Consider the following 23,490-nt stretch of genomic DNA (forward strand, 5'->3'; position numbering starts at 1 on the left):
CTCTGCACAGGAGTCCACGTCCGAACCTGTCCGGGGTAGCCGAGAGTGCTGTGGCTGCCACGGCGGGCGCTGGGGGAGGAGGCTCAGAAGGACGGGGAGGCCTGGACATCCTGCCTTCCCTCGGGCTCTGTGACCTCAAGGTGGGCCCTCGGCGGGCGCGGGCTGGGAGCCGGGAGGGGGACGCCTATGGGTAAGCGGGAAGGGCCCGCACTCCCTCGGGGGCCTCCTGGAAGAGGAGGTGGTCATATCCTCTTAGAGGGGCGCCTGGACGCGGGAATGGACCCATTAAAACAAGCACGTTCCCAGTCAGGACTCGGGTGACACTGAAATGCCAGCCTGCTCTGCGCAGCCCGCCAGCCCAGCACCCAGACCGTGGGCCAAGTCCGGCCGGGGCGCTGCTGAGCTGGAGGCAAGGGCTGTCCGTGCGGGCCCTCAGCCACGACGCACCTGGATCCTGGCTGCTTACTCTGGCCACATGACACACACAGGGCATAGCACACCCACTGGGACAGGGATTCATGTCACACTGCACAGAGCACACACACCCCACAGCACGAGGGACGGACGGACAGATGCACACACAGACTTGGCTGAGCTGGGGACGGGGGAGTGGGGGCCTACTCTGGGTCCTAGCTTGGAGAACAAAGGCCACGCGTCCTGCTCACCCCCTTTCCAGCGCCCAAGCCCCATCTGTCCACAGATGTCGAAGGCAAGAAAAAAACCCGATTCCCGTGTCCTGGGCAGGCCTGGGCACTCGGGATTGTGACTGGACGTCTTCCAGGTGAACACAGTCGACTACGACATTATTCACAACCAGACCTCAAGAGCCCAGCAGACTCACCTCCCAAACATACACAGAGAAAGTACAATAAATACAACGGCCCCCGCATGTCTACCAGGGCTCCCGGTGGGTGGCTGGGCATCCCTGGCTGTGGCCTGAGCAATGCTGTGCCAGGGGTGGCAGGGGGGTGAGATGCCTTCTGCTGGGGGGTCCTGCAGCGGTGCAAGCAGGGTGTGGGGGGACCCCGCCAACATGGGGGGCGCCGGCATCGCGCACGGGGCTCGGCCCAGCGCTGGCCGCGCTCTGCCTGCCGCTACTCAGAAAACGGCGGGAACATGCCCAGGTCCGCGAAGTCTTCGATGTTATAGTTGCCGGTCCCCTGGGTCGGATCTCCGGGCATGGGTAGCATGTCCTGCGGGAGGGCAGAGAAGAAAGCCGCGGGGGTCAGCTCATCATCCCGGGCACTTGCACGCCCCAGGAGCCCAGCCTGCCACTCACCCTCGTGCTCATCCATCCCCCTGCCCAGGGGGCAGCCCCGCGATGGGCTCCAGCTGTCTGGGGGACACTCTCAGGGGTCCTCAAATGCCCAGAGGCTGGAAGCTGCTCTCCCCCAGTATTTGTGTCTCAGCAGCTCAACACAACCTCAGGACATAACCCGTGTCCATGTGAGGCTGAGCCAGGACACAGGGTGGACAGGAACCCCGCCAGGTGGTGAATCTGGCCGGGCACCCAGCAAGGGACCCATGGCCGATGTTCAAAATGCAACATAAACTCAGGTCAGGCTCGTGCACATTGTGAGGGCACAGCCATATGCCTGTGTGGTCGGGCTTCATTTTCAACAAGCCCCTCAGGTTCTGTGGGCCTCAGACTGCCCATCTAGAGAATGGGAATAGCATTACTTCAATCCCCTCTGGCAAATTTCTCAAAGTGTGTTCTGTCAGATTGTGGCCCGTGAGATACTCTTGGAGAAAAGAATTTGGTGGAAGAGGGAGTTTGGGAAATGGCACACTCTGCCTACCTCCTAAAAATCCTCAGTGCTTATTCGTATATTAAAGGCTCTGATAAGGACCGCAGGCAAGAACCTGAATAATTTGCTCAGCCAGTGTTTCACGAATTTATCTGACCAAGAATTCTTTTTAGCCTCGTGACCATGAACAATCCGGTTGGGGAATTCTGCCTTACACACGGCTGTGAGGCGTAAGGATGGAGGACAGAGGTCAGAATGCTGCCCCTCTGGAGATCGAGAGGGACCTCTGGGTTCTAGACCTTTGTCTGCGAAGATGTTGCTTGGCTGGGTGGGACAGGTGCTAGTGACAAGGAGAGTGGACCCTCCCTTGGGAAGGTGGGGTTACCAACTGGGGGGCCTCCAATCCCTCCCTCCATGGGCTTCCTGCCCATCCTTGCTTTGCTGGGCAGACCTGGAGCTCTGGGCGTGACGGTGACGGTGACGGGGATGGTGGTGCCTTGGCTCTAGGGGAGGAGCTCCTCACGCAGGCCGGTGGGACAGGCCAAGCCCTTGGCTCAGGGGTCATTGACAGGCTCAGGCCTCCATCTGGAACCTTCCTCCAGGGGAAACTTCTGGCTGAAGGTGGGGCCACGGAAACCCCATGGGGCCCAAGCACTGCTCTGAGGGGCTGTCACAGGGTCCCCTCCAGCTGCACAGCTAGGCCAGGGCTGCCACCACGAGGGATGGCCGGAGGGTCTCCAACGACGACCGCTGTGAGGGGCCCAGGTGTCCTCAAGCAGGGAGGACAGCTGAGGTCTCAGCTCCCGGCCCCTCCCCCCAGGCTGGGCCAGGACCCGGACCCCTAAGGACCAGTAGGGGCCGCAGCAGAGAGCGAGGGGAAAGGAAGCAGAGAGAAGGCGCCGGTACCTACGAGAAGGCTGTGCTGGCTCGATTTACCTGGAACACTTCGGTCTGACTGGGCTGCTGGTGGGGGTGCTGCTCACCGCTCTGCTGACCGTGGTGCTGGCTTTGCCACTGCGACCAGACTTCCGACGGCCGCCCTTGGAACTGCCCGCTACTCTGTCCACTCTCGGCTGAAAAGACCCGATGCACAGGACACCGCCTTTAACAGCCGTGTCGTGGCCCCGCGAGACCGAGAGCCACGGCAGCCCAGCGCGCCCGATCGTGAACGGTGCGCTCCACTGGGCCGGCGGGACAGCGTGTGCACGGCCCCCCGCGTGCTCGCACGGACCGACAGGTTACAGGTCACCTTTGCACCACACGGCTGGGGGGTGAGACCGAAGAGGGAGCTTCCTGTCAAGGGGTGCAGGCACGTGGTGGGGGGGGGGCTCTCCCAGAGCGCACCTGCTGGGGGCCGGGGGCTCGAAGCCTTGGAGCCCTGGCGCCCTGGGTGGGCTCACACGGAGCTTGGGCGGGCGTGTCTGGGGGGCCCTGAGCGTGGGCAGAGACAAGCCCTCCACGCAGCACCCCTGCAGGCCCCGGGAGGGAAGGCCTCTCTGCTCCTCCAGACCCCTCGTCCCCAGGCTGCTCTCTGCAGGAGCCTGACTCGGCCAGAGGAGGAGGTCACCTCAGCGTGCCCTGAGCTCCGCCGCCCTCACAGGTTTCGGGTAACTTGCTGAGGCCACACGTGGCATTCCACGAGGGCCTTCCACAGGCGCCCAGAGCCACGGCCTCTCCTCTTGCCTCCGAGGGTTTCTTAGTCCCGGAGGGCTTGAGGCCAAAGGCATCGGGGCTCAGACACGAAGCGCTTCCTTGTAGGAATGAGCACGTTAACGTGTAAGGACGGTGGCCTGGCCTCTTACCTCACAGGGAACATACAACAGGGGAACCCAGTAGAAAACAGGGGCACAAACCTGTCTAAACCGTTTTAAAGTTTCAGCCTAAGAGGATGAGCTATCTGGAGGCTCAGCCAGAAAAACTCAGGAACGTCTCTGCTCTTCCCAACGGCTCTGGTGCTCCCTGAGGGCCACCCTCCTCCCTGAGAATGGATGCTGGGCTCTGGAGCTGAGGCCACTAAGTGTTCAGGGAGAGCCCCAGCCTCCCCCTCTGTCCCCGTCTCTGTCTGTCTGTCTCACACACACATATCTGACACACGACCCGAGACACGAAAGTTATAATGAAACACCTACGTTCTCCCTAAGGCCTCCCGATGGGTGCTTCCCGAACTCCAGATGGTAACAGCTGGGAAGAGGCCTCCTACAATCAGACAGGGGCGTGACGCCCTGCTTCCAGATCAGGGATTAAATTTGACGGTGCTCACGGGACTCTGCTGTTTAAGAAAAATGCATCTTCTCCTCACGCTCACGAGATCCTGAGGCCAGGGGACTTCCTGCAAAGCAGCGTGTCTGTGGGCCGGTTTGGGCATCCAAACGTCTAGAACAGGCCTGGTCCACGCAGCAGTGCCGGGGGCGGGGGTGCAGTGAGGAGGCCGCCTGAGGCACAGGCCGGCCCACCTGCTGTCTAGGGGAGCATGGAGGGGCCCGGTCACCTTCGCAGGAGGCGACGGCGGGGCAGTCCAGGGGAGCTGTCATAACGGACCTGGCAGGGGGCGGGGGGGATGACCACTGCTCAGGAGGCCACGTGGGGCCCCCGCCAGCCACAACAGTGACTCCTTGCTGGGGTCTTGCCCGTCAGGAATTAATTCCCTCCACTTTCCTTTCCAGCTATGGCCACCACTGAGTCCCCCTGATTCATACGCTGGGGTCCTGGGCTCTGGCCCCAACCCAGGCTTGGTGCAGGTGTGCACACAGGCGGGAGAGTGGGACAGTGCCTCCAGGGGAGCTCACGGCACGGCGGGGGAAGGGGAAAGGCAGCGCCACACGGGCGGGAGCCACTGTGACCCGGGAGAGCGGCGAAAGTGCCAACTCTCAGGGGGACACCTAACTTGTCCTGGAAGTAGAGGAGCCCAGTAGGGGGACAGTCAGCAGCTGAGTGGGTGCGGGGCTAGGTGGCCTCGCCCAGGGACCTGCAGGTGGCTCCCGGGCTGAGGGTCCAAGTGTGACAGGCTGAGCGCGAGCCACAGCTCGGGTGTCCCACTGTGAGGGTGGCAGGAACCCGGGGTTCCCAGGCATGTGGAGGAGTGGCCTGTACACGCCTACGTGTTCAGGAACACGGCCGTCCAGGGCCGAGAGGCAAGGAAGGAACAGGTCAGGAGGAGGCCACTGCGGGGATGTCCGCACGGCACACGGTGCCTGAGTCCTGGGGTGCATGGTGGCGGGAGGACCTAACAGAGCCAGCGGACGGCCAGGAGCCGTGTGGTCCGTGTGGTCCGCGTGCGGTCCACGTCTCCGCTGGTCGGATGTGCACCGTCTGCTTCTTTAGGCTCCGGGCCTGGGGCCACGGCCAAGTCTCTGAGAACTGCCCGGCATCCCCGTGCCTAAAGCCAGCATCTCCCTTCTCCGGACCGTCCCCGTGGGGAAAGCCCAGCTAAGGACACTCAGGTCCAGCCCATGGCCCTGAACATCGTATCTCCGGGCCCATCCGCTTCCCTCCATCCCGGGCCAGCAGCTGTCTCCGGAATCCACAGCTCCCCCTCATCTTCCTAAAACTGCGCCAAACCAGCCCAGCCCGCCAGGGCCCCGAGAGCCTGTGTAGCCCCACTTCTGCTTTGCACCCACCCTGCCCCCCGGCCACCCCTTCCCGGGTGGCCCGCCTGCCGCCAGCCACGGACCCCCTCTGCGCCTGGAGGGTTCTGCCTGCGTCCAGAGCCCCACTGGATGCGAGCTTCCCAAGCCCACTCTCGGCTTGCGTGGCCTTGTGTCCTCTCAACCCCTACTTCTGCTCCCATGGGTGCTTCCCTGCGTTCATCGGCGTGGAACCGGGGAAGGGAACACACGTTCCCATGTCAGTCAGTCTCGGGGACTGCCGGAGACCTGGCAGGCGGTGGGACCGAAGCCTGCAGAAAGACGGGCTCATTTGTACTCATCACACACGCACGCTTGCACAGGCAATTCTTAAACTTCCGGGAAAGGACAGGCTCTTCTTAAATGTTTGCAGTAGAGGGGCGCCTGGGTGGCTCAGTGGGTTAAGCCTCTGCCTTCGGCTCAGGTCATGATCCCAGGGGCCTGGGATCAAGTCCTGCATCGGGCTCTCTGCTCAGCGGGGAGCCTGCTTCTCCTCTCTCTGTCTGCCTGCCTCTCTGCCTGCTTGTGATCTGTCAAATAAATAAATAAAATATTTAAAAAAAAATGTTTGCAGTAGTAAAACCACTCAACGGGATCGCTTCGGGAACGGCAGAAGGAGCCGAGGAAGGAGGGACGTGGAACTTCTGGAAACAGGTGTGTGCTGGGCTTTGACCTTATCTCATTTCCTCTTCCCGCTGACGCTGAGACGGCCGCATCTCCCACCGCTTCCAGACAAGGAACTGAAGCCTCCGGAAATCTGCCCGCTTGTTCTACCTGAAATGCCGGAGCCCCTTGGAACCGAGGTCTCTCTGACACAGGGCTCGCGTGCGTTCACTTGGGACACTGAGAGTTTATATCCGACGCCCACCAAGCCCCAGACACGGAGCAGAGAGCCTCGGCCATGGGGGCGACCAAGCCCAGCTCTGCAGGGGCAGCAGACGAGGGTCCGGGTCATCGGGATGGCCCCGAGCGCAGCGAGGGGGTGTAGGCTGCGTGGGGGGGGCAGGGAAGGGGATGTCACAGCTGATGGTCTTCCTCGGGGAAGCCGCCTCCTGGGCTGTGACCAACGGGCTGCGTTCACACCGTCAGACGGGAGGGTCCCGGGGAGGCCGTTCTTCCTGCCCCCGTTACGGAATCCGCGTGGCTCTGAGCCGCATGCGTGACCTCCGCACTCACAGAACAGCAGTGACTACGACACACAGCGCCGGGTGCTCTCCGCCCAGACCTCGGCCTGCGGAGCCACACCACCCGACCACAGACCGATGCTGAGGAGGCGAGAAACGTGGCCTGCACCCACCACGTGTCCACAAGCCCCTGGAGAAAACCCCAGGGGTCACCGACATCCTCGGATGCCGTGTTGTTTCGGGAGCTGTGTGTGTACGGCTGCAAACTGTGAGCTGGGCTCCCGCCATTCCCGTCTTTGCTCTGCCGGCTTCCTGACCCGGTCCGGGCTGCTGCGGCCCCGGCTGAACGTGGGGGCCCCGTCAGCCCCGCGGCCCAAGCAGAGCCCGCGCGGCGTTGCCACTGTCAGGGCCAAATGGGTGGACTTTCGGACTAGACTTCAGAACCTGGAGAAGCATGTGGGTTCCTAGGTTGTAGCAGGAAGGGACGACATCTTTCTCCCGAGACAGTTCTTCGACGTCCGAGGCCGTCAGGTCACTTGCTGACGGTTTCCCAGAGAGCTTCTCCTGAGGATCCCAGAGCTGCCGGAACTGCTGCTCAGAGGCCCTCTGCGGCCGGAGCGGGGGGGGGGCACGGTGGGTCTACCCAGGGTGACCCTGCCGTGCAGGGGACACGTCTAGAGACACCTCTCGTGGTCATAAATGCAGGGGGGCGGGTAGGGGGAGGCTGGGGACGCAGCTGAACAGCTACACGAAAAGGTAGCTCCTGAGAGAGAATTACGTGGCTCAAATCGTCCACAGCACTGACGCTGGGAGTCCTCATGGACAGAGTCAGCCAAGAGCATCCAAGTGCCAGCTTGTTCTAGAAATGCCTCCGGGTGGGGGGCTCCTGTAGGTCATGCCAAGGACACGTTTCCCATGCTTTCTGCCCAAGACCTCATTCTTCGTCGGTAACTGGGAGCGGTGGGAAGGTCTCTGATTCCCTAAATTGCTGTGAGAAGGCACACGGCTGAGTCGAGGCAGGACCTGGGGGTTCGGGGTGTGGTATCTGCAAATGTTCCAGGTCACGGAAATGCCAACTGCTCCCCCACCGCGCCTGCCCGGCCCCGTCCCTCATTTTTCATCCCCCTTCCCGCTGCAAACATCTTCAGACTCTTGTGGAAGGACACGTTCTCTCCGTCTTCCTCTCCGAAGCAGGCGTGCAGACGGACAGGCCTCCTTCCGGGAAGGCCGGTGACGTGACCGACGCATTTCTTGAGCCTCAGAAAAGACGCTCACACTCACGCCGTCGTGTTATCTGCTGTGACCCGAGAGGATCTGCAAGGACTCGTGCCGGGCATGTGCAGGGTGGGTCAGCTGCCCCTTCCTAAACTAGGACACGCGGAGGGCAGGAAGCAATGGCTTGTCCCTGCCTACCCGGCCTCTGTGTTTGGACGCGCACGGGTGAGACGGTCACGTCATTTAGACTCCGGGCGAGTCCGAGGAGGAGCACCTGGTCTGCCCTGGCCCCTTGGGCCACTTTCCCTGAGCAGCCGTGTGCTTGGCCCCTGCATTTCCCCAAGACACACGGACGCACTGGCAGGCAGGTGGGGAGACGGAGACGCTGCTGTTCAGGGACCTCAGGTCTCAGGGCTCAGCATGTGTTGTGGGTTTACTGCCCCTTCGCGCTGCCTTGTGGGGTAGCTGCCGCATGCTGGAATCACATCTCCCCCACCCGTTGGGCGAGGTTAGGCTCTGTCCACAGAAGGTGCTGGAGAGACCCACAAGCACCGAGGAAGGGGCTTCTCTCCTGGTTCAGATGTTTCTCTGTCCGCAGCGCGGGGACTGGCGGCGTGCAGGAGGCCCAGCGGCAGCTCCTGTGGGCTCCGGTCTGCGTGCTCCCTCCGGGGAGCGACCAGCCGAGGCCCCCAGCCCCTGGCCAGTCCACTTACCGCTACGAGGCTCTGTTCCCCGCACAGACACACCTTTGGGGAGGTGGGACCTCCAGGCTTGGAAAAGGAAGCTGCCACACAGTTTCACCGGCCTGTCCTCGCCAGGGCGTTCCGGCAACCCCATTAGCTAAGGGTGATTGTAGGAAGCGCCCCGAGCCATGACGACAGGTGTGGCGTCTGTGTCCTGTCTGCGCCCCGTCGGCCGCACCCTCCCCACCCAGCTTTTAGGAAGCCAACACCTGCACTTGTCAGCCCCTCAGTGAAGCGTTCTAGTCCTGCTTCCAGACTCTCCCCATCAAATGAGGTAAGACCCATGAGAGCCGAAACCAGAACCAGGACTGGAAACGCAAATGCATCAGTCACACGGCTCGGGGTCCGTCCACAGCCCCGAAATGGCGGGAGGGCTTTGGTCTGACTCCTGGAAGCCAGGGGAGCGAAAGGAGCCTGTGGCTCACGAAAGGAGCTGGAACAAGGAGGCCAGATTCCTCATTCAAGGAGGGAACCCCATACACCGGCCACCTCGAGGAGCCCCTGCAGAAGCCCGGGCATGGCCTGTTCCCCCTGATGTCAGTCACCCGGGCCCGCACTAGGTGATCGTCGGCTCCCCAGCTCTCCCAGACTCCTGCCCGTGAGACAGGGCCGTCGGGGTTCCGGAATCCGGCCCAGGACAGCTCGCTGAGCTGGGTACTGTGGGGGGTTGGGGGGCTGGGCCTGCGCACCCTCTGGGCCAGACCAGCAGGCCCCACGGCACTGCCATCTCGCCTGTGCCCTTGGAGGGGGCACTTGGGTCCCACGCACGGCAAGGTGAGAGTCCCCTGCCTGCATGAGAGCGGCTGGCGGGTCCACGGTCTTGTGTTCACTCAATGGCTGGCACCATCAGCAGGTGCCTCTGTCTCTTCCCCACGTACCCCTTCTTTACCGCTGTCTTCCCTGCACCCTCTCACTGGCTCGGGAGCACGTCCTGTTCATGAACCACAAGCACACTCTCTTCTCTCTGACCTGACCAAAGCCTGTCCTCCATGCCCGCCTCCACAGATCCCATTTCCCTGGAGCCCCTTGGAGTCGAGGCTGTTTGTTTTCCACTGGCTGCACGTCCCATGCACGGCCCACCCTACCCTCTGGGCCCCTCTGCACCACCGTCCCCTCCTCTGCTGGGGCCTCCTGCCACTGACCCACAGCTGTCCTTGGGGAGCCCATGCCCACCAGGACTGGCCCACCCTATGCTCCTCCCCCGCTCCCTGACCTCTTCTCCAGGGCCTGGTTTCCAAACACGGGTGACCGCTTCCTCCTGCCCTGCTGGGTCAAGGTCAACAAGGGAGGGATTGATGGTGAGCCCGCAGGAGCCCTGTCCGTGGTCTCCGTGCACTCACACAGTGGGGCCCAGCCTCTCATTGGTATGAATCAAGAAACCTCCACTGGGACACTCAGTCCCCACCTAAGTCCCATGTGCCCCTAATGACGGATCAGAGGACAGGGGCAAGCAGAGTCTGGAGACAAGGGCACGGTGACCTCTATCTGACCTCACCATGCCTCAGTTTATCTATCTGTAAAATGGGAGAAATCGGGCGTCTCCGTGAGAGTTATGGGAATTCAAACGTGCCTGTGCTGAGCAGGTAGTGAGCATCTGGTAAGTACTAGCCATGGTCCTAACTGTCGGTGGGGTCCTGTGAGTGCAGGGCAGCCAGGAGCGAATGGGGACATGGCTGCTGTGCCCAGATGGGGATCCTCTTCCATTGACAGCTGAGGCAAAGACCAGGGGGTAGGGGCTCCCTGGGGGCCAGCGGCTTCCAGAGTCCAGAGGTTTCTGAGTTGGGTGTCTGGCAGGCTAGAACGAGCAAGAGGCCGGGGACCCTTCCCTCCAGAAACGGGGACCATGTGGCTGAGTTCCAGTTGGGGGACAATACTCAGGCTTGGCTCGAGGCCAAGCAGGAGAACCCGCTCTGTGTGTACAAACAGGGGACGGCTGGCGAGGGATCAGGAAGTGCTGCGTCCGGGGTGGGACAGGGAGTGGGCAGCGGTGGACACAGCGGCTCCCCTGGGGCTGACTTGCCAGGTGGAGACCCGGGTATGCGGGCTCAGCCCCACGCTCGCCTGAGGGTATCCGTCCTGCAGAGAGACGCCCCGTGAGCCGCACGGGTGGGTCACGGTGGCCGCGCTGAGAGAGGATGGGCCCCAGCTCAGGAAGCTCAGGGCGCCTGGCAGCCCCTCCCGATCGAGGGGGGGCCCGGGCCCAGCAGACCCACATGGAAGCAGCACCACGGGAAGCGGCACCACGGGGAGCTGCCACTGAACCCCTATGGCCTGAGGTTCTGTGAAGCTGGGAGAGGAGCTCTGACATGGGATGGGATCCTTCCTGGGACGTTCAGCAGAGAGTGAACTTCCTCGCCAAGGGCCATAAAGGGTAAAACAGCACTTCGGCAGACAGGACTATAGTCCCAGAGCCTTGAAAATGACAAAATCGCCTCACACAGCTGAGACCCAAGCCCCCAGCGTCCGAGGGACACCACGGCACCTGGAAACCCCCAGGCATGGTCCCCGGGTTCTGGGAACTCAGGGCTCAGTCCCCCGAACTCAGGACGTTCAGAAAGCGTTTCTGCCGGCTCACCCGGGGAGTCCTGCCCTCGTTCCCCACCTACCAAACCCTGGCGTCCGGTTGGCGAGACTGGAGTAGGCGTTCCCACTGGGCGAGGAGGTAGCTGGGCTGGAGAGGGGGCTGTAGGAGGACGGGTCCGCCGGGTAGGTGTGGCTTGTGCCAATCCCAAAGGGAGATGACTGAGTCTTGCCGGACTGGGAAGGGATTTGCTATAATCAAGACACAGCAAAGAGAAGGGAGGCATCACCAGTAGGCCTCTGGCCTGGTCCCCAGGCCGCACGGGCTGACGGCAACTCCCCACGGCTCTCCTGCCCACCTGGGTCCAAACCTGGCGTCAGCCCAGCATGTGCAGGTCCAGAAACTGGGGCAGGTCCAGGTAAAGTCACCCCCCACCCTACAAGGATGGGGGTCCTACGGCTTTTGCTGATGGGGGCCTGGTACTACAGACACATGGAGAAGTCCCCTGGGCCACCAAATGCCCGTGTCATAGTGCCTACCAGGGAGTGGTGTGTGTCCCGGGGCTGGGGGTCCTCACCGCTCCGGCTGGGGCAGACGGGGTTCCAGAGTGGTGAGGGGGCTCGCTCCTCACAGAGTGTCTGTGGATCTGCCCCTCTCCCCAGCTTCCCGTCCACGGCAGCACTCGGGCCGTGGAAAGCACACGGGACTCTGCTGTTGGGCCCCTCAGGGGAGGGGAGGGGGCTGGTACTCAGAGCCTAACCTGTGTCGGAGCCGGGAGCCGAAGGAAGTCGGTCCCGGGTGCTCTGACCCGCCTGGGCCTGGGAACATCTCCCTCCCCAGAGCCCGTACCTGTCCGGGAAAGGGCGGCCGGCTCCCTGTCCAGGCCACCTGACTCTGGTTCAGTTGGCGGGAGATCTGGGACATGTTCTGGCCGGTCGACGAGGAGGACTGGATGTCATTCACGCCGGGCACGTGGACCACGGAAGAGCTGGAAGGGATGAAACCGCGTTCGTCCCGAGGAGACGCCTCACCCCCCACGCGGGCCCCCCAGGGGCACCCCTGTTCGCTCGCAGCAGCCACCTCTGTCCGTCCGTCCGTCTCTCTAGCACAGAACACGCCGGGACAAGGTGGCCCACGCGTGGCCAGCCCCCTGGTGCTCCTCCTCCCCCCTGGGGCCCTCTCTGTGTCACCTCTGTGGCCTGACTTGTGCTCCCCCCGGGCCCTGGGCCCCACTCTCTCCTCCGGGCCGCCCACCCCATGTGTCTCCGAGGGAGAAGCTCCTTAGCGTGAAAATCAGCCTCAGTGGGGACCCAGTGCCCTGTGCACTGGTTAATTCGTCCCCGTGGGGCACCTACGGGCTCTGGACTGTGGGACTGGGCCGCGGGCTATCAAGGGGTTGGTCTTGAACAGGACAGCCTGTCAGGGGACGCCCCACCCGGAGGACGCTGTGGGGAGCCGGCCTCCCACCCTCCCGCGTCTCCCATGTTCTCCGGTCGGTACGGGGCACTGGCTGGTGAGTCCCAGGTGCCTCTGTGCCTGGCCCCCTGCAGATGCCACCTCCGGGTGCCGTCTGGGCTCCCAGGCCAGCGGCACACCCCGCCACCCGCAGCGTTTTCCAGCCATGGCGATGTTACAGGATCCCACAACACGCACGATAAAGCGGGGAAGGTGGGAGCTTCTGTTTGGCTTCATGCCCTTTGTCCTGGAGCAGCTCAGGGCGGGACAGCGCTGTGGGCCCAGGAGGGAGCCAAGGGTGGGGGACCGGGCTGACCGCCGGTGTGGGTTTCAAAGAAAGGCAGTGTACGGGCCGGCACAGGAGAGTGGGTACGGTCTTACTGCGTGTGTTATCATACTTATTCTGTGCTCTCTGGTCCCTTATGAGATAGGGACACTCCAAGTGTGTCTGTGCCTCCTTGTCCCAGCCATCCCCCAAGTGGACAGCATTCCTCCTGCCGCCACCCCCTCCCTCAACATAAGGGCCCTTCCCCACTCTCCCTCCTGATGAGCCGATGGCCTCGGAAAGCCTCTACTGATTCCTGTTCTCTATGGGTTGGGTGTCTCTCCCCACACGCTCAGCCCTCCTGTCCTCCCAGGGCACTGATGGACGAGGGCCGGACCCTGTGCCCAGCAAGCCCGTGCCTGGCACGCCCCAGAACCCCCAGAGACGCCTGCCTCAGTGCACACAGGCTGTCACGGCTGCCAGGCCCACGGCAGGGCTCAGTGTGAGGACGCACTCAGGGGCCTGCAGTGACACCACTCTGCCAGAGCTCAGGGCGACTGACCTCCGACTGCCACATCCATCCCATGCCCTTCCCGCTCCCGCCAGCCCGGGCCCCTCAGATTTACAGGAAATCCGGATCATGACCCACGCCTAGCAGCTCACAGATATCCATCTCTCCCTCCCTCCACCCACCCCTCCTTCCCTCCCTCCCTCCTTCCTTCGACCCATCCATCCATCTCTCCCTCTTTCCCTCTCTCCCTCCATCCATCCTTCCCTCCCGTCCTTCCCTCCCGTCCTTCCACAGACGAGCAGTGAGAGAGGCTTTCCCGAGGCCAGACTGTGCACAGGGGCCACCGTCCCGACCCCCTCCCCGCACAGCCAGCTGGCCACAAGCCGGCTTCTCCTCCGTCATTGCCCTCTCCTGTTTCCATGACAACAGCCTCACCCCGGCTTAGCATCTGGAGCGGGACAACGTGTCCTGTGAGCCACCAGCACCTCCCTGTCCACGCCGCCCCCCGGACCTTCTCCTGGACCCTGTTTCCCCAAGCTCCTCTTCCCCTCCGGCTCCCCAGTGTGGCATTCAAGGCCTCCGCAGCCTCCTCCACAGCCTCCTCTTGCTTCGCCCAGACCCCGAGCCTCTCCCTGCCTGCGGCCTCCCAGGCCTCATTCAGCGCGTTCCGGAGGAGGTCCCTCTGCGTCCCCAAGCGGCCACGTGACCTTTGCTCCCAGGCTCGGCTCACAGTTGGCCAGGCCTTCCCAGCTTCCAGCTCCTCACCTCCAGCCTCTGCCCCCTCCCTGCTGCCTCCGTCCAGACCAAGGATCTGGCAGCTGGGGTTGGGGTCAGTGTCGGGAGGACCCGATGAGCAGGTGCAGGCTGGTGAGGATGGCATGGCAGCCGCTTCCTGGGGGACCCCGCCTTGTCCTGCTGGCCGCAGACCAGAGGTGCTGCCACAGCCCCCGCCCCCCGCCCAGTGCGTACCTGAAGGCCTTCCCGGAGTGCCCCGGGGGGAACGGGCTGCCCTGGGAGTAGATCTGCTGCGTCCCGGCTGCGGGCGCTGAGCTCATCATCTTCTTGTCCGCTAGAAGAGCACAGCGAGGGTGATGCTCAAGGGCTCCCCGTCCTCCAGACCACAGTGCGGGCAGCCGGGGGGGCAGGTGCGGGGCTGGGCGTCCCCAAGCAGGACAGACGCATCCTGGCTGCCCGTCCACGTGTCCCTGCCCGCCCTTGCCTCTGCGCCCTCCGTCTCCCGGGGCCTTCTGTGCACAGGAGGGCGCTGGGCTGTCCTCCGGCACCAAGGCCTGGCCATGTGCCCCAGAAAGCAGGCCCGTTCCAAGACTTGGGAAGATGGAAAGGACCAATGGACGTTCTTCCTCAGACAGGACTACTTCCATGCCCGTGGAGGACACACAGAACCGTGGCTCGGAGGAGCCATGCCGGAGTGCAGAGCCCAGCTCTGCCCTACGATGGGGCAGGGGGGTTGGACATGTTTGTTCTAGAGCCTCTCGCTGACCTACGATGTCTAAACTCCTATGCCCGTTGTTCCCACGACCCCTGACAGCCCACCCACAAGACATGGGAACAAAGGACATCAACGTTAGTTACGTGGCAAGGATGTGGGGCCTACGCAGACCCCTCGCCTGTACCCGTCTCTGGCTTGGTGGGGGATCCCCCAGGGTGGACATGAGCAGCGATGGACGCTCGGGCTCGGGGGCTTGTGGCCGAGGGGACGGCGTCAGTGTTCACGTGCTGAATCTCCCACGTGTGCAAACCTCCCCTGTGACGTTTTGTCACGCTGAAGCCCTGAGCAGTTTCCCTGGTCCATTCCCTTTGCTGCGATGACAGGGCGCCTGGAGGAAACGCCGACAGGGCGGAAGGGCCTGGCCTCTCGGCCTGCGTTTCTCATGTGGTCCGCAGGCCCACGTCTTGCAGATGAAGACGCAGCTCGAGGTCCCGGGGAGCGGCGCCCGAGGGACTTCTCGTGACTTTTCACTTAAGGTGAGCGATTCTTCTCACGTATCCTGGGTGGTTTGGGTCAATGAGAAGCACATTTTTCCCTAACTGCTCTGAAACATTTGTAGGGCACAAAATTGTGTGTATGGAAAGTCTTGATTTTATTATTTGATCTTCTATAGTTTTCTTCGTGTTGTGACTTTGATCTGCTTGATGTGTCGGAGATGAAGAAACGCACCTTGAGACTCCCGCCGCAGCTTGGTTTTATCGGATTTTCGTGTATTTCCAGTTACTCTTTCCCACGTTCCAGGGCTCACGATACACGCACCTCCCCATCAGGTCACAGTGTAGAGCAGCCCTGTCACCCACGGCGCTCGGATGACGGTGCCTTCCGGGGTCCGCGGGCACCAGGCCCCCACCCCTCCGTGCCCCACAGTTCGCGGCACGAGGTTGGACACGGCCCATTCGGCAGCCCGTGACCCAGGAGCTGCCTGTCGGGTCCTTGGACACCCGTGGATTCTACCATCATGACATTCAGACTTTCTTATGATTTCACTTTTTTCCTGAGTGTTTTGCAATTTGCTAAAAACGTCCTTGTCTTTTCTTGGAAGCGAGACTTCCTCCCTTCTTTTCTCTTCCCTCCTTTCAAGAGTGGCTATTTTTGAACACACGGGAAGCTATGCGGCTCTAGAAATATCGGAGGAAAAAAAATACAGGCCAACGAGAAATTTCTGTTTATGACCCTAACCCAAGATGCGCCCGGGTCTTTGCCGAATCGGCTGGGTTCTGGTTTTTCCACATCTTCTGTATCTTCTGGCAATTTGTACCCTGGTCGTTGGGGTTCCTGGTGTCTTCTTTGCACTCCTGCTTTCTGAGCCCGCCCCTTCCACCCCTGCGTTCTGTGTTCTGATTCACCCCACAGACAAGCCCAGACCCCGGCAAGCCATGTGCTCGGGAGCTCTGGGTCGATGGCCCGTGTCTGGGAGCGTCGACCTGGGGCCTCCCATGTGCGGGCGCAGCCTGGCGGCTGGACAGGTGGGGGCTCTCCCGTTCTCCTTGTCGGCCAGCTCTCCCGCTTCGGTCACCTACTGGGAATGTGTCTTGTCTGTGACACATCACAGCTTCACGTGGATTTCCTAGAAACGCTGCAGGGTGTGGTCCGACGCCTCAGGCTTCTCTGGGGGGAAGAGAAGACTTTGAGACGTGCTACCGTTTGCTCTCTTCTCCGCCAACATCGAGAGCCCCTGAGGAAGGTGGGCAGAGTGTCTGGGGGCCGACAGGTCACCGCGCCCCACGGGTCAGCACGCGTGGCCCTCGTGGGAGACGGCGCTGCCCCTTCCTCGGCTGCCCAGCGGCTGGTCGCAGCCGGAACGACGGCCCCGTCGGCAGCGCACGTGGGGACGCCAGGAGGGCTGCGCCTGGTCTTCCCTCGGCTGCGCTCCTTAGCGGATGCCCACTGCACGGCAACTCGCAGAAATTCCTTGACTCCCACAAAACGGGATCCTTCTGCTGAATTTTGGAATGACACAGACCTTCCCAGATTGTGTATTTTGCTGACCTTAATGGTAATCCGACTGGAAGGGGCAACGGGGTGCACGGGCGTCACAGGACACCTCAATCCAGTACGCACCACTTTCTCCGGCGACGGCGCCGACGGAGGCAGAGGCCACCCGATGACTGCGATGAGCGTCTGGGCACCCAAAGGCCGTTAGTTTCCAACCCTCGAATGCAGGAGGCGTGCGGTCCGGGGCCCCAGGGAGGGGCGAGCGGGGGGGCGAGGGTCCACCGGGCTCCTGTTCTGGGTGCTCTCGCACACGGAAAACCCACCCGCGGGGGCCTTTCCCAGGGGGGCACCCCCCCCCGACGGCCCAGCCGCCGCGCCCCGCCCCCCACCCCCGCCAGGCCCCTGTGCCATCGGGAAACTTACATGCACTGATCCCCGCAAACATCTCAGCGAACCGGGGGTCCCTTTCCTGGGAGAAGATGGCATCCGCCTTCTCCACGGACTTCCCGGCTTCATGAACGCCAGCCGGCAGGTTGGGGACAGGAACCTGTTTGCGCATGAAAATACGACCGTGTCCCACATGTGAGACACAGAACATCACCTTCGTTGGGTCCCCTCCCTCCTGTCTCACTGACATTTCTGGCTGGACGGTTTTACAGGTGGGGGTTTTGGGGGCTTTTCTGTTGACAGAGGCCAAGGACAGTCGGGGTGGGGGTGTGAGTTGGAGGTCACGGAAAGGATGATGGGGTCACACCGATCACTTCCAGGGAGATACAGAATAATCGCGTACTCTAAAGACCAGGAAACGTGTGGTTTCCCAAGGAGGCCCGCTCTCTGACACAGCAGGAAAGGCAGAGGGAAAAGGAGGGGACAAGGGAGAAGGGAGAAGGGAGGGAAACAGCGCAGGGAGAGGGGGGACCCAGGGCAGGACCAGGCGTGGGAGCAGATGGGGACTGGACCAAAGCAGGACGGACGGCTGGGCAGTGGAGGGCTGACAGGGTCCGGAGCTGCCTCCACCGGCTTCCTAGTTTGTGAGATGGTGTCTGGAAAGCTACCATGGGCCCGCCATCTCTGTACTGGCCAAAACCTGCCACCCGGGCTTCACGGGTCCTGCCTCCTTCATGGCCCAGTTCTGTAGAAGGGTCACGGGAGACCTGCATGGGAGTGAGGCCTCTATACTGAGTGTCTGGACGGAATAGTTGCGCCTGCTTGGCTGGGGGAGCAGTGGGGGAATCAAGCTAAGGGTCGAGTGCAGTCCCGGTCCCTTGGGCTGCAGACAGTTCCCAGGAGCTCACCTGCGATAAGTCATAGGACGACAGCCCGTCCCGCTGGTGCACTTCCAACTCCGCTTGCTGCTGCTGGAGCTGCCTGAGGGACACAAAGGCAACAGCGTCACCAAGAATGGATGTGGAGACCGTGGGGCAGGACCAGAGCCCGCCCCGAGCCCCACACCACAGAGGAGACACCCGATGGACCCCTAGACGGGTTCGGTTTTTATTTGCTTTATTTTATGAAGACTCTTTAATGCCTCAAATCAAGACCCCAGCTCTGTCCTGGAGGCTGCCTGCATTTAGGAAATAAATTTTGGTTTACGATTTCTTCTTACGCAGGTAAAAAGACTTCAGGACAAATTCCGATCGACGCAGAAACTCTGGTGACTCTGGACTCCCGCAGCATTACTGTCTCCCACGCAAGAGTGCAGAGGGGCTGCTGGGGCCTGCCCGCCCGCGGGCGTGAGTTTACGGACCTGGACCTTGCCCGGCACAAGGCACACCCCAAGCTGTTCCTTTGGGGACAGAAAGAGCCTCCTTATAGGAAAAGGCTACTTTATGTTTCAGATGATGGAAACCGTGCTCCTTCCAAGGGGCAGCGAGCACTACAGCAGCTCAGAGCCTAAAAATGGGGCCGGACGACAGCGTCGCTTTCAACTCTGAACGCCAACGAGAATGAGAGGCGAACGGTGATCAGCAAAGTGCTGACCAACGTCACACACACACCCATGCCCGGGGCTCAACGGGGAGGACGCGAGGGACCGTGAGAGCGTAAACACGCAGGCATGACACAGAGACCGGCTACTCATAGAATCGGTGGGGACAGGAACCACGTCCACTGTTTGGACAGCGAGTAAGCGCGAGTCTGAGCAAACTCATAGAACCAGTCTTCACCACGAGGCGGGTAAACCACGCTGAGCGCGCTGGCCTGGTGCGGAAAGGCCACGCCCCGCTGGGGAAGTGCGCGGGCTCACGGCCTTCCTGGCGCCCCTGACAGATCCCATGACACGTCCACTCCTTCCAGGAGTCGCCCTGCTGCTGGGGCTTGTGGAGGGAATGTACCCAGCAGCCAGAGACGAGCGTGGTCTACACGGAGTCGGCGGTGAGAGGGGAGCGACCGTGTGGACCTGTTGAGTCACTGAGCGCGCACTCCCGGCTGTCCCATGGCGGCTGCTGCGAGGACCGTCGTGGACGCAAGAAGGTATGGTCAGAGCGTGTGGACGAGCTCAGGACAAAATCTGGGCGCTGGGACTATGGCCACGGACAGCACATGGCCCACATGGCAAACAAAATTCGGAGAACGTCTCTTCCATGTTCGTGTTAACTGGCCAGACTTTCCTTATCCATTGTCGCTGTGTGTTTTGAAGCCAGAGTAATCTGCGTGGGTCCCTTCTGAACACCTGGGGGGTGCGGGTCGTCTCCCCCACACCTGCCCTGCGCTCTGAGCCTGGAGGCAGGGGAGGAACCCCTCAAAGATGCCATCCCCTTCGGTGGGGGCCAGAGGCACGGGGGCTGGGGGCGGGGGCACAGAAAAGGCAAGTCTGCCAGCGAGCCCAGAAGTCAAATGCAGGGAGGGCAGGAGCCAGCAGAGGAGCGTCCCCGCAGAGGGGGTCCTGTGGGGGGTCCTGCTCGGGAGGAGGCCATGTGGTCTGGCCAAGGGGAGCTGCCAACTGCAGCAGGCCAGCAGGAAGGACACCTGTGTCCTCTGCACACTTACCCGGAGCCCCTGCTCTCACGGCAACTCTCACCGGGCTCACACAGGGAGCCCCAAGCCCTCCCCGAGGATGTCTGCTGAACTCCCTTCACAACAGAGCGCCCCAAGGCCTGGAGAGGTGGGGTGCACAGAGAAGCCCCATTGCTCTGAAAAGGGTTTGGGGCAGTGGCCACCTCATGGCATGGAGGTGAGGCAGGCCCAGGGGATCCACTGTGCTGGCTGGCGACGAGACTGGTGGGACATGCGGCCGGACGGGAGCCTGGCCTCAGTGGCAGCTGCGCTCCTCCTGCCCTGAGACAGGGGAGCCCCCAGACTCTCACCCCGCTGCCCCCAGCCAGTCCCTCCAGTGGCTGTACAGCTGGAGGCCCGAGGAGAAGGGGCGCACACCATCCGGTCCACAAAAGTTAACGGCGGCTTACAGACATCCAGGCGCCCCGAGGCTGCGGGTGGTGTAGACGGAGCATGCTAGGCCGTGTAGGTCCAGGAGCGGCTGCCCAGCTGGCTGACCACTTCCGCTCCCCAAGCAGGGCAAGAGCCGGTCCACAGCACCCACCCGAGATAGGGACCGCGTGGGCCAGTCTCGGCTTCCCTCCTCTGCTGGGGAGCTCACTGCTTTCCAAGGCGGCCTGCTCCCTCCTTAGGCAGAGCTGATCATGAAAATCTGTGCCACAAACAGCCGGAATCTACCTCCTGCCACTCCCACCACCCGAGAAACACAACCTAAGCCGAATTCTGTCCCCTAACTCTTCTCCAGCGGCCAGAGAGAGGGACAGTGTAGACACCACTCACCCCCACACCGCGCCCTTCACGTGTGGCCCCCCTGGGAAGACCTCTCAGAAGACAACCTCGCTGGGGGACCCCTGACCAGTGTATTTAGATCCAGCCCGGGTGGGCTGTCTGTCCTGGGAAGCTACTGAAACGTCCACAGCAGGCTCTGGGTTAGACCCAGAGGAGAGGACAGGACGTGCAGACCCACGTGGAAGGGGTCCTCACGGCGCGGACAGTGTCTGGGAGGACAGCTGGCAGGAAGTGTGGTGTGTTCCCCGGGTGCAGGGAGAACAGACGGCTCGTCTCCCGCCCTGGGTGCGAAAGCCCAGGGGAAAGGTGAGCCAGAAAACACGGCACGTTCCCGCAGGCCGTCTGCACCCACACCCACAACACCTGGAAACAGGGGCACTAAAAAGAATTTTTAATTGCTATTTCAAAAAATTTTAAAAGAACGTAACGATCTGTAGAAAAATCGTACCTTTCTTTCTTTCCTTATTCTTACTCTAGGGTTTTACTATTTTGGTTACATCCCAACGGCATCACCTACCATCACTCACTCACGGGGCCCCTGAAGCCTGAGTGCAGAGCTCAGGGCTGGCCCCGGCCACACCGTCCTCTCTCTGCAGCCTGCCCATTTCACGGATGCACAATGTGGCGCTCAGAGTCCCGAACACGTGCCCGGGACGGTGCACACAGCACTCAGACCCATCTATGGACCCCACACTCAGTCCCACGACGTAACAAGGACCATTACCCAACATCTTCCATTCCAGAGCGGCAGAAGGGAGAGCAGACCTGTGCTCTGGGGTTTCTGTGGGATCAGACCAGTGAATGCCTCTCTCCTTCATAACTTTCCCAGAGCCCAGGCTTCAGCCCACCTGCGTTTGTCCAAGGAACACCGGCCGCTCCCGCCTCTGGCCCAGCCCATGTCCCACCAGGGCACAGACTATCGGGGAATGGGCAAGACCACGGCGTGGGGCTGTGTGCCGGGCGCCCCCGTGTAGGTCTGCACTGCAGGGAGGAAGGGCCCGCACTTCCACTGTGTGCGAGGACGCCAGCAAGGGCCATGGGCACGCGTGTGGGAGCTTGCTCTCTGCTCTGTCCCCTTCTGGGCCCGAGGAAGCTCCTTCCAGGGGGAGGTAGGAACCAGGGTCTCTGGCGTGGCCAGCAGGTCCCCAGGGGTCTGACCGCGCCCCTGTGGTCTGGACACAGCCGCCCCATCCGGCTGACTTTGGTCTCGGTGCCCATAACGGCACACCCGTGGAAGAAATGCTGACTCGCAGGCGCCCATCGTGGGAAGAAGTCTGATGGGCTTCCTTGGACATTTCACGGCAATGGAATAAAAATAAGCTTTGGTAGGTCTGCAAATTCCAGGGGGGCGGGGGAGGGCGTGGCTGCTCTGAGCTCCACCAACAGCACGTGCACGGGACCCCGCGGCCCACCTCCCAGTCTGCTGGGGACGAGAGCCAAGGATCCCACATCAGGGCCGTCAGGCCCAGGCTTTCCATCAGCGTGGCCTCCCTGCGGCAGAGGTGTCTGGGGCTGGCCCAGGTGGCGGGGACAGCCGACGCTCCCCAGACAAAGGGTCTTCCTCAGCCTGAGGAAGAACGCGACCCGCCATCACGGTGTCAGATGCAGCAGAGACCGCAGCTCTGGGAGAACCGGGATCTGGCGAGGAGCCCTGGGGCTCCCTGAGCCCGACCGGCTGGAGTGAGGCTAACCGTGCTCGCCGCTAAATGAGCGCCGTCTGGATGCCCACCGGCAGGACCCCGAGGGCCCGTCCTGGGGTTTGGAGTTGATTCTACGGAGGAGTGGCAGGAGCGCATGATGGCGACATCTCCTGGGGCCACGTGGGCTGCTCAACGTGGGCTGGACGGAAGGCAGGGCGAGCTGGTCAGGAAGGGGACAGAGGATCCCCCGACAGGGCGGAGGTCTCCGCGGGGCACTGGGGAACAGGCGGGGAGGGGGAGATGGCCCAGAGGGGCTCCCAGATAGAAGCTGTAGGGCCCCGTTCTCTGCCAGGTCATCTGCTACAGGTGCCTGGGAGGCTGGGACGGGAGACAAGTCCCAGGCTGGGGCTTGGTGACTGGGAGAGCGGGCCCGTCCCTGGCTAAGGTCTGCAGAGATGAGGAAGGTCACCCGCTCTCACAGCCCACTCCAGGCTCCAGTCTCCTGCAGTCCCGGGGGGGTGGGTTGCTGGACGCAGTGGGCCCGCACTGAGTACGTACGGACAGACGGCTGGCGGGGGGCGAGGGACACCACACGACCAGATGTAGTGGGGGCCTGAGGAAGCACGCAGACCAGCACAGAGAGCATCCGCGGTCACGAAGACCTACGGTGGCCTTGGAACAAGGCCGTCAGGACCTGCCAAGGGAGAGCTTCACAACCCGCTGAAGACGAGCCGGCACCGGCCAGCCGCTAGCTCGTGCGTGTGCAGAAGCACCGGCCCCCCCTCAGAGCCCACGCTGTGTCTCCACAAGACAGACTCGGCCCCGAGCACACGCACCGCACGGACACGGGTGCTGTGAGCAGCAGGCAAGACCCCAGGCTGTGCTTTCTGCCCTTCTCCCTCTGATGTCGCGGGAGCCAGCGCACGGGGCTCAGAGACCTTCCTCTCAGCAGCCTCGCACACGGGCTAAGCACGGCACAGTCCGTTCTCCAGGCGGTTCCTTCCACACACTCCTGCCCGATGGCGGCCTGCCTTTCTGGCCCCGAGCCCTGAGCACAGAATGACCTTCCTGCGGCAGTGAGTCTGCCTACTGCCGGCCGAGCCCAGCCAACACGTGCCGAGGGCCGCGGGCTCGCCTCCTGGTCGTCACTGCCCTCTGCTGCCCACAGTGGACGTCTCCCGCCACCATCACCAGGAAAAGGTCGCTGTCAGGTCTGAGGGGGCGTTCTCATCCCCTCCAACCCCACAGAGCTGCCCGGAGCAGCTGTCCTGAGACACGGGACACAGCCTGTTGGCCCCAGGCCCCTGCCTCAGAGCTCACAGCAGAGCCTCTGCGGTCCCTGAGGAGCATGGTCCCACCTGTCCTTCTGGGCCCTGGGGCAGCGCTACCCACGGGAAGGCTGAATCGGAGGCTGTGG

The 23,490-nt window shown here is 62.5% G+C and overlaps 1 protein-coding gene across 6 annotated transcripts in view; it reads right to left on the reverse strand.

Annotated features, from left to right (window-relative positions):
- Window positions 1–634: 634 nt before the first annotated feature.
- ARNT2 (aryl hydrocarbon receptor nuclear translocator 2) overlaps window positions 635–23,490 on the reverse strand; it is a 141,756-nt gene continuing 118,900 nt past the window's right edge. For 3 of the 6 annotated variants that reach the window (XM_032836798.1, XM_032836800.1, XM_032836801.1), the window contains exons 13-19: window positions 17,946–18,018; window positions 17,074–17,197; window positions 14,175–14,274; window positions 11,824–11,962; window positions 11,060–11,225; window positions 2,685–2,821; window positions 638–1,193 (exon numbers count right to left, since the gene is read on the reverse strand). In XM_032836798.1, coding sequence (XP_032692689.1) covers window positions 1,095–1,193; window positions 2,685–2,821; window positions 11,060–11,225; window positions 11,824–11,962; window positions 14,175–14,274; window positions 17,074–17,197; window positions 17,946–18,018 — 838 coding nt within the window. In that variant the 3' untranslated portion in view covers window positions 638–1,094. Of the gene's footprint in view, window positions 1,194–2,654; window positions 2,822–11,059; window positions 11,226–11,823; window positions 11,963–14,174; window positions 14,275–17,073; window positions 17,198–17,945; window positions 18,019–23,490 lie in introns of all 6 variants that reach the window. The other 3 variants (XM_032836799.1, XM_032836803.1, XM_032836802.1) reach the window with 3 other exon arrangements.

Source organism: Lontra canadensis, unplaced genomic scaffold (assembly GCF_010015895.1).
Source record: "Lontra canadensis isolate GAN:19392208 unplaced genomic scaffold, GSC_riverotter_1.0 scaffold94, whole genome shotgun sequence".
NCBI lineage: Eukaryota > Metazoa > Chordata > Mammalia > Carnivora > Mustelidae > Lontra > Lontra canadensis.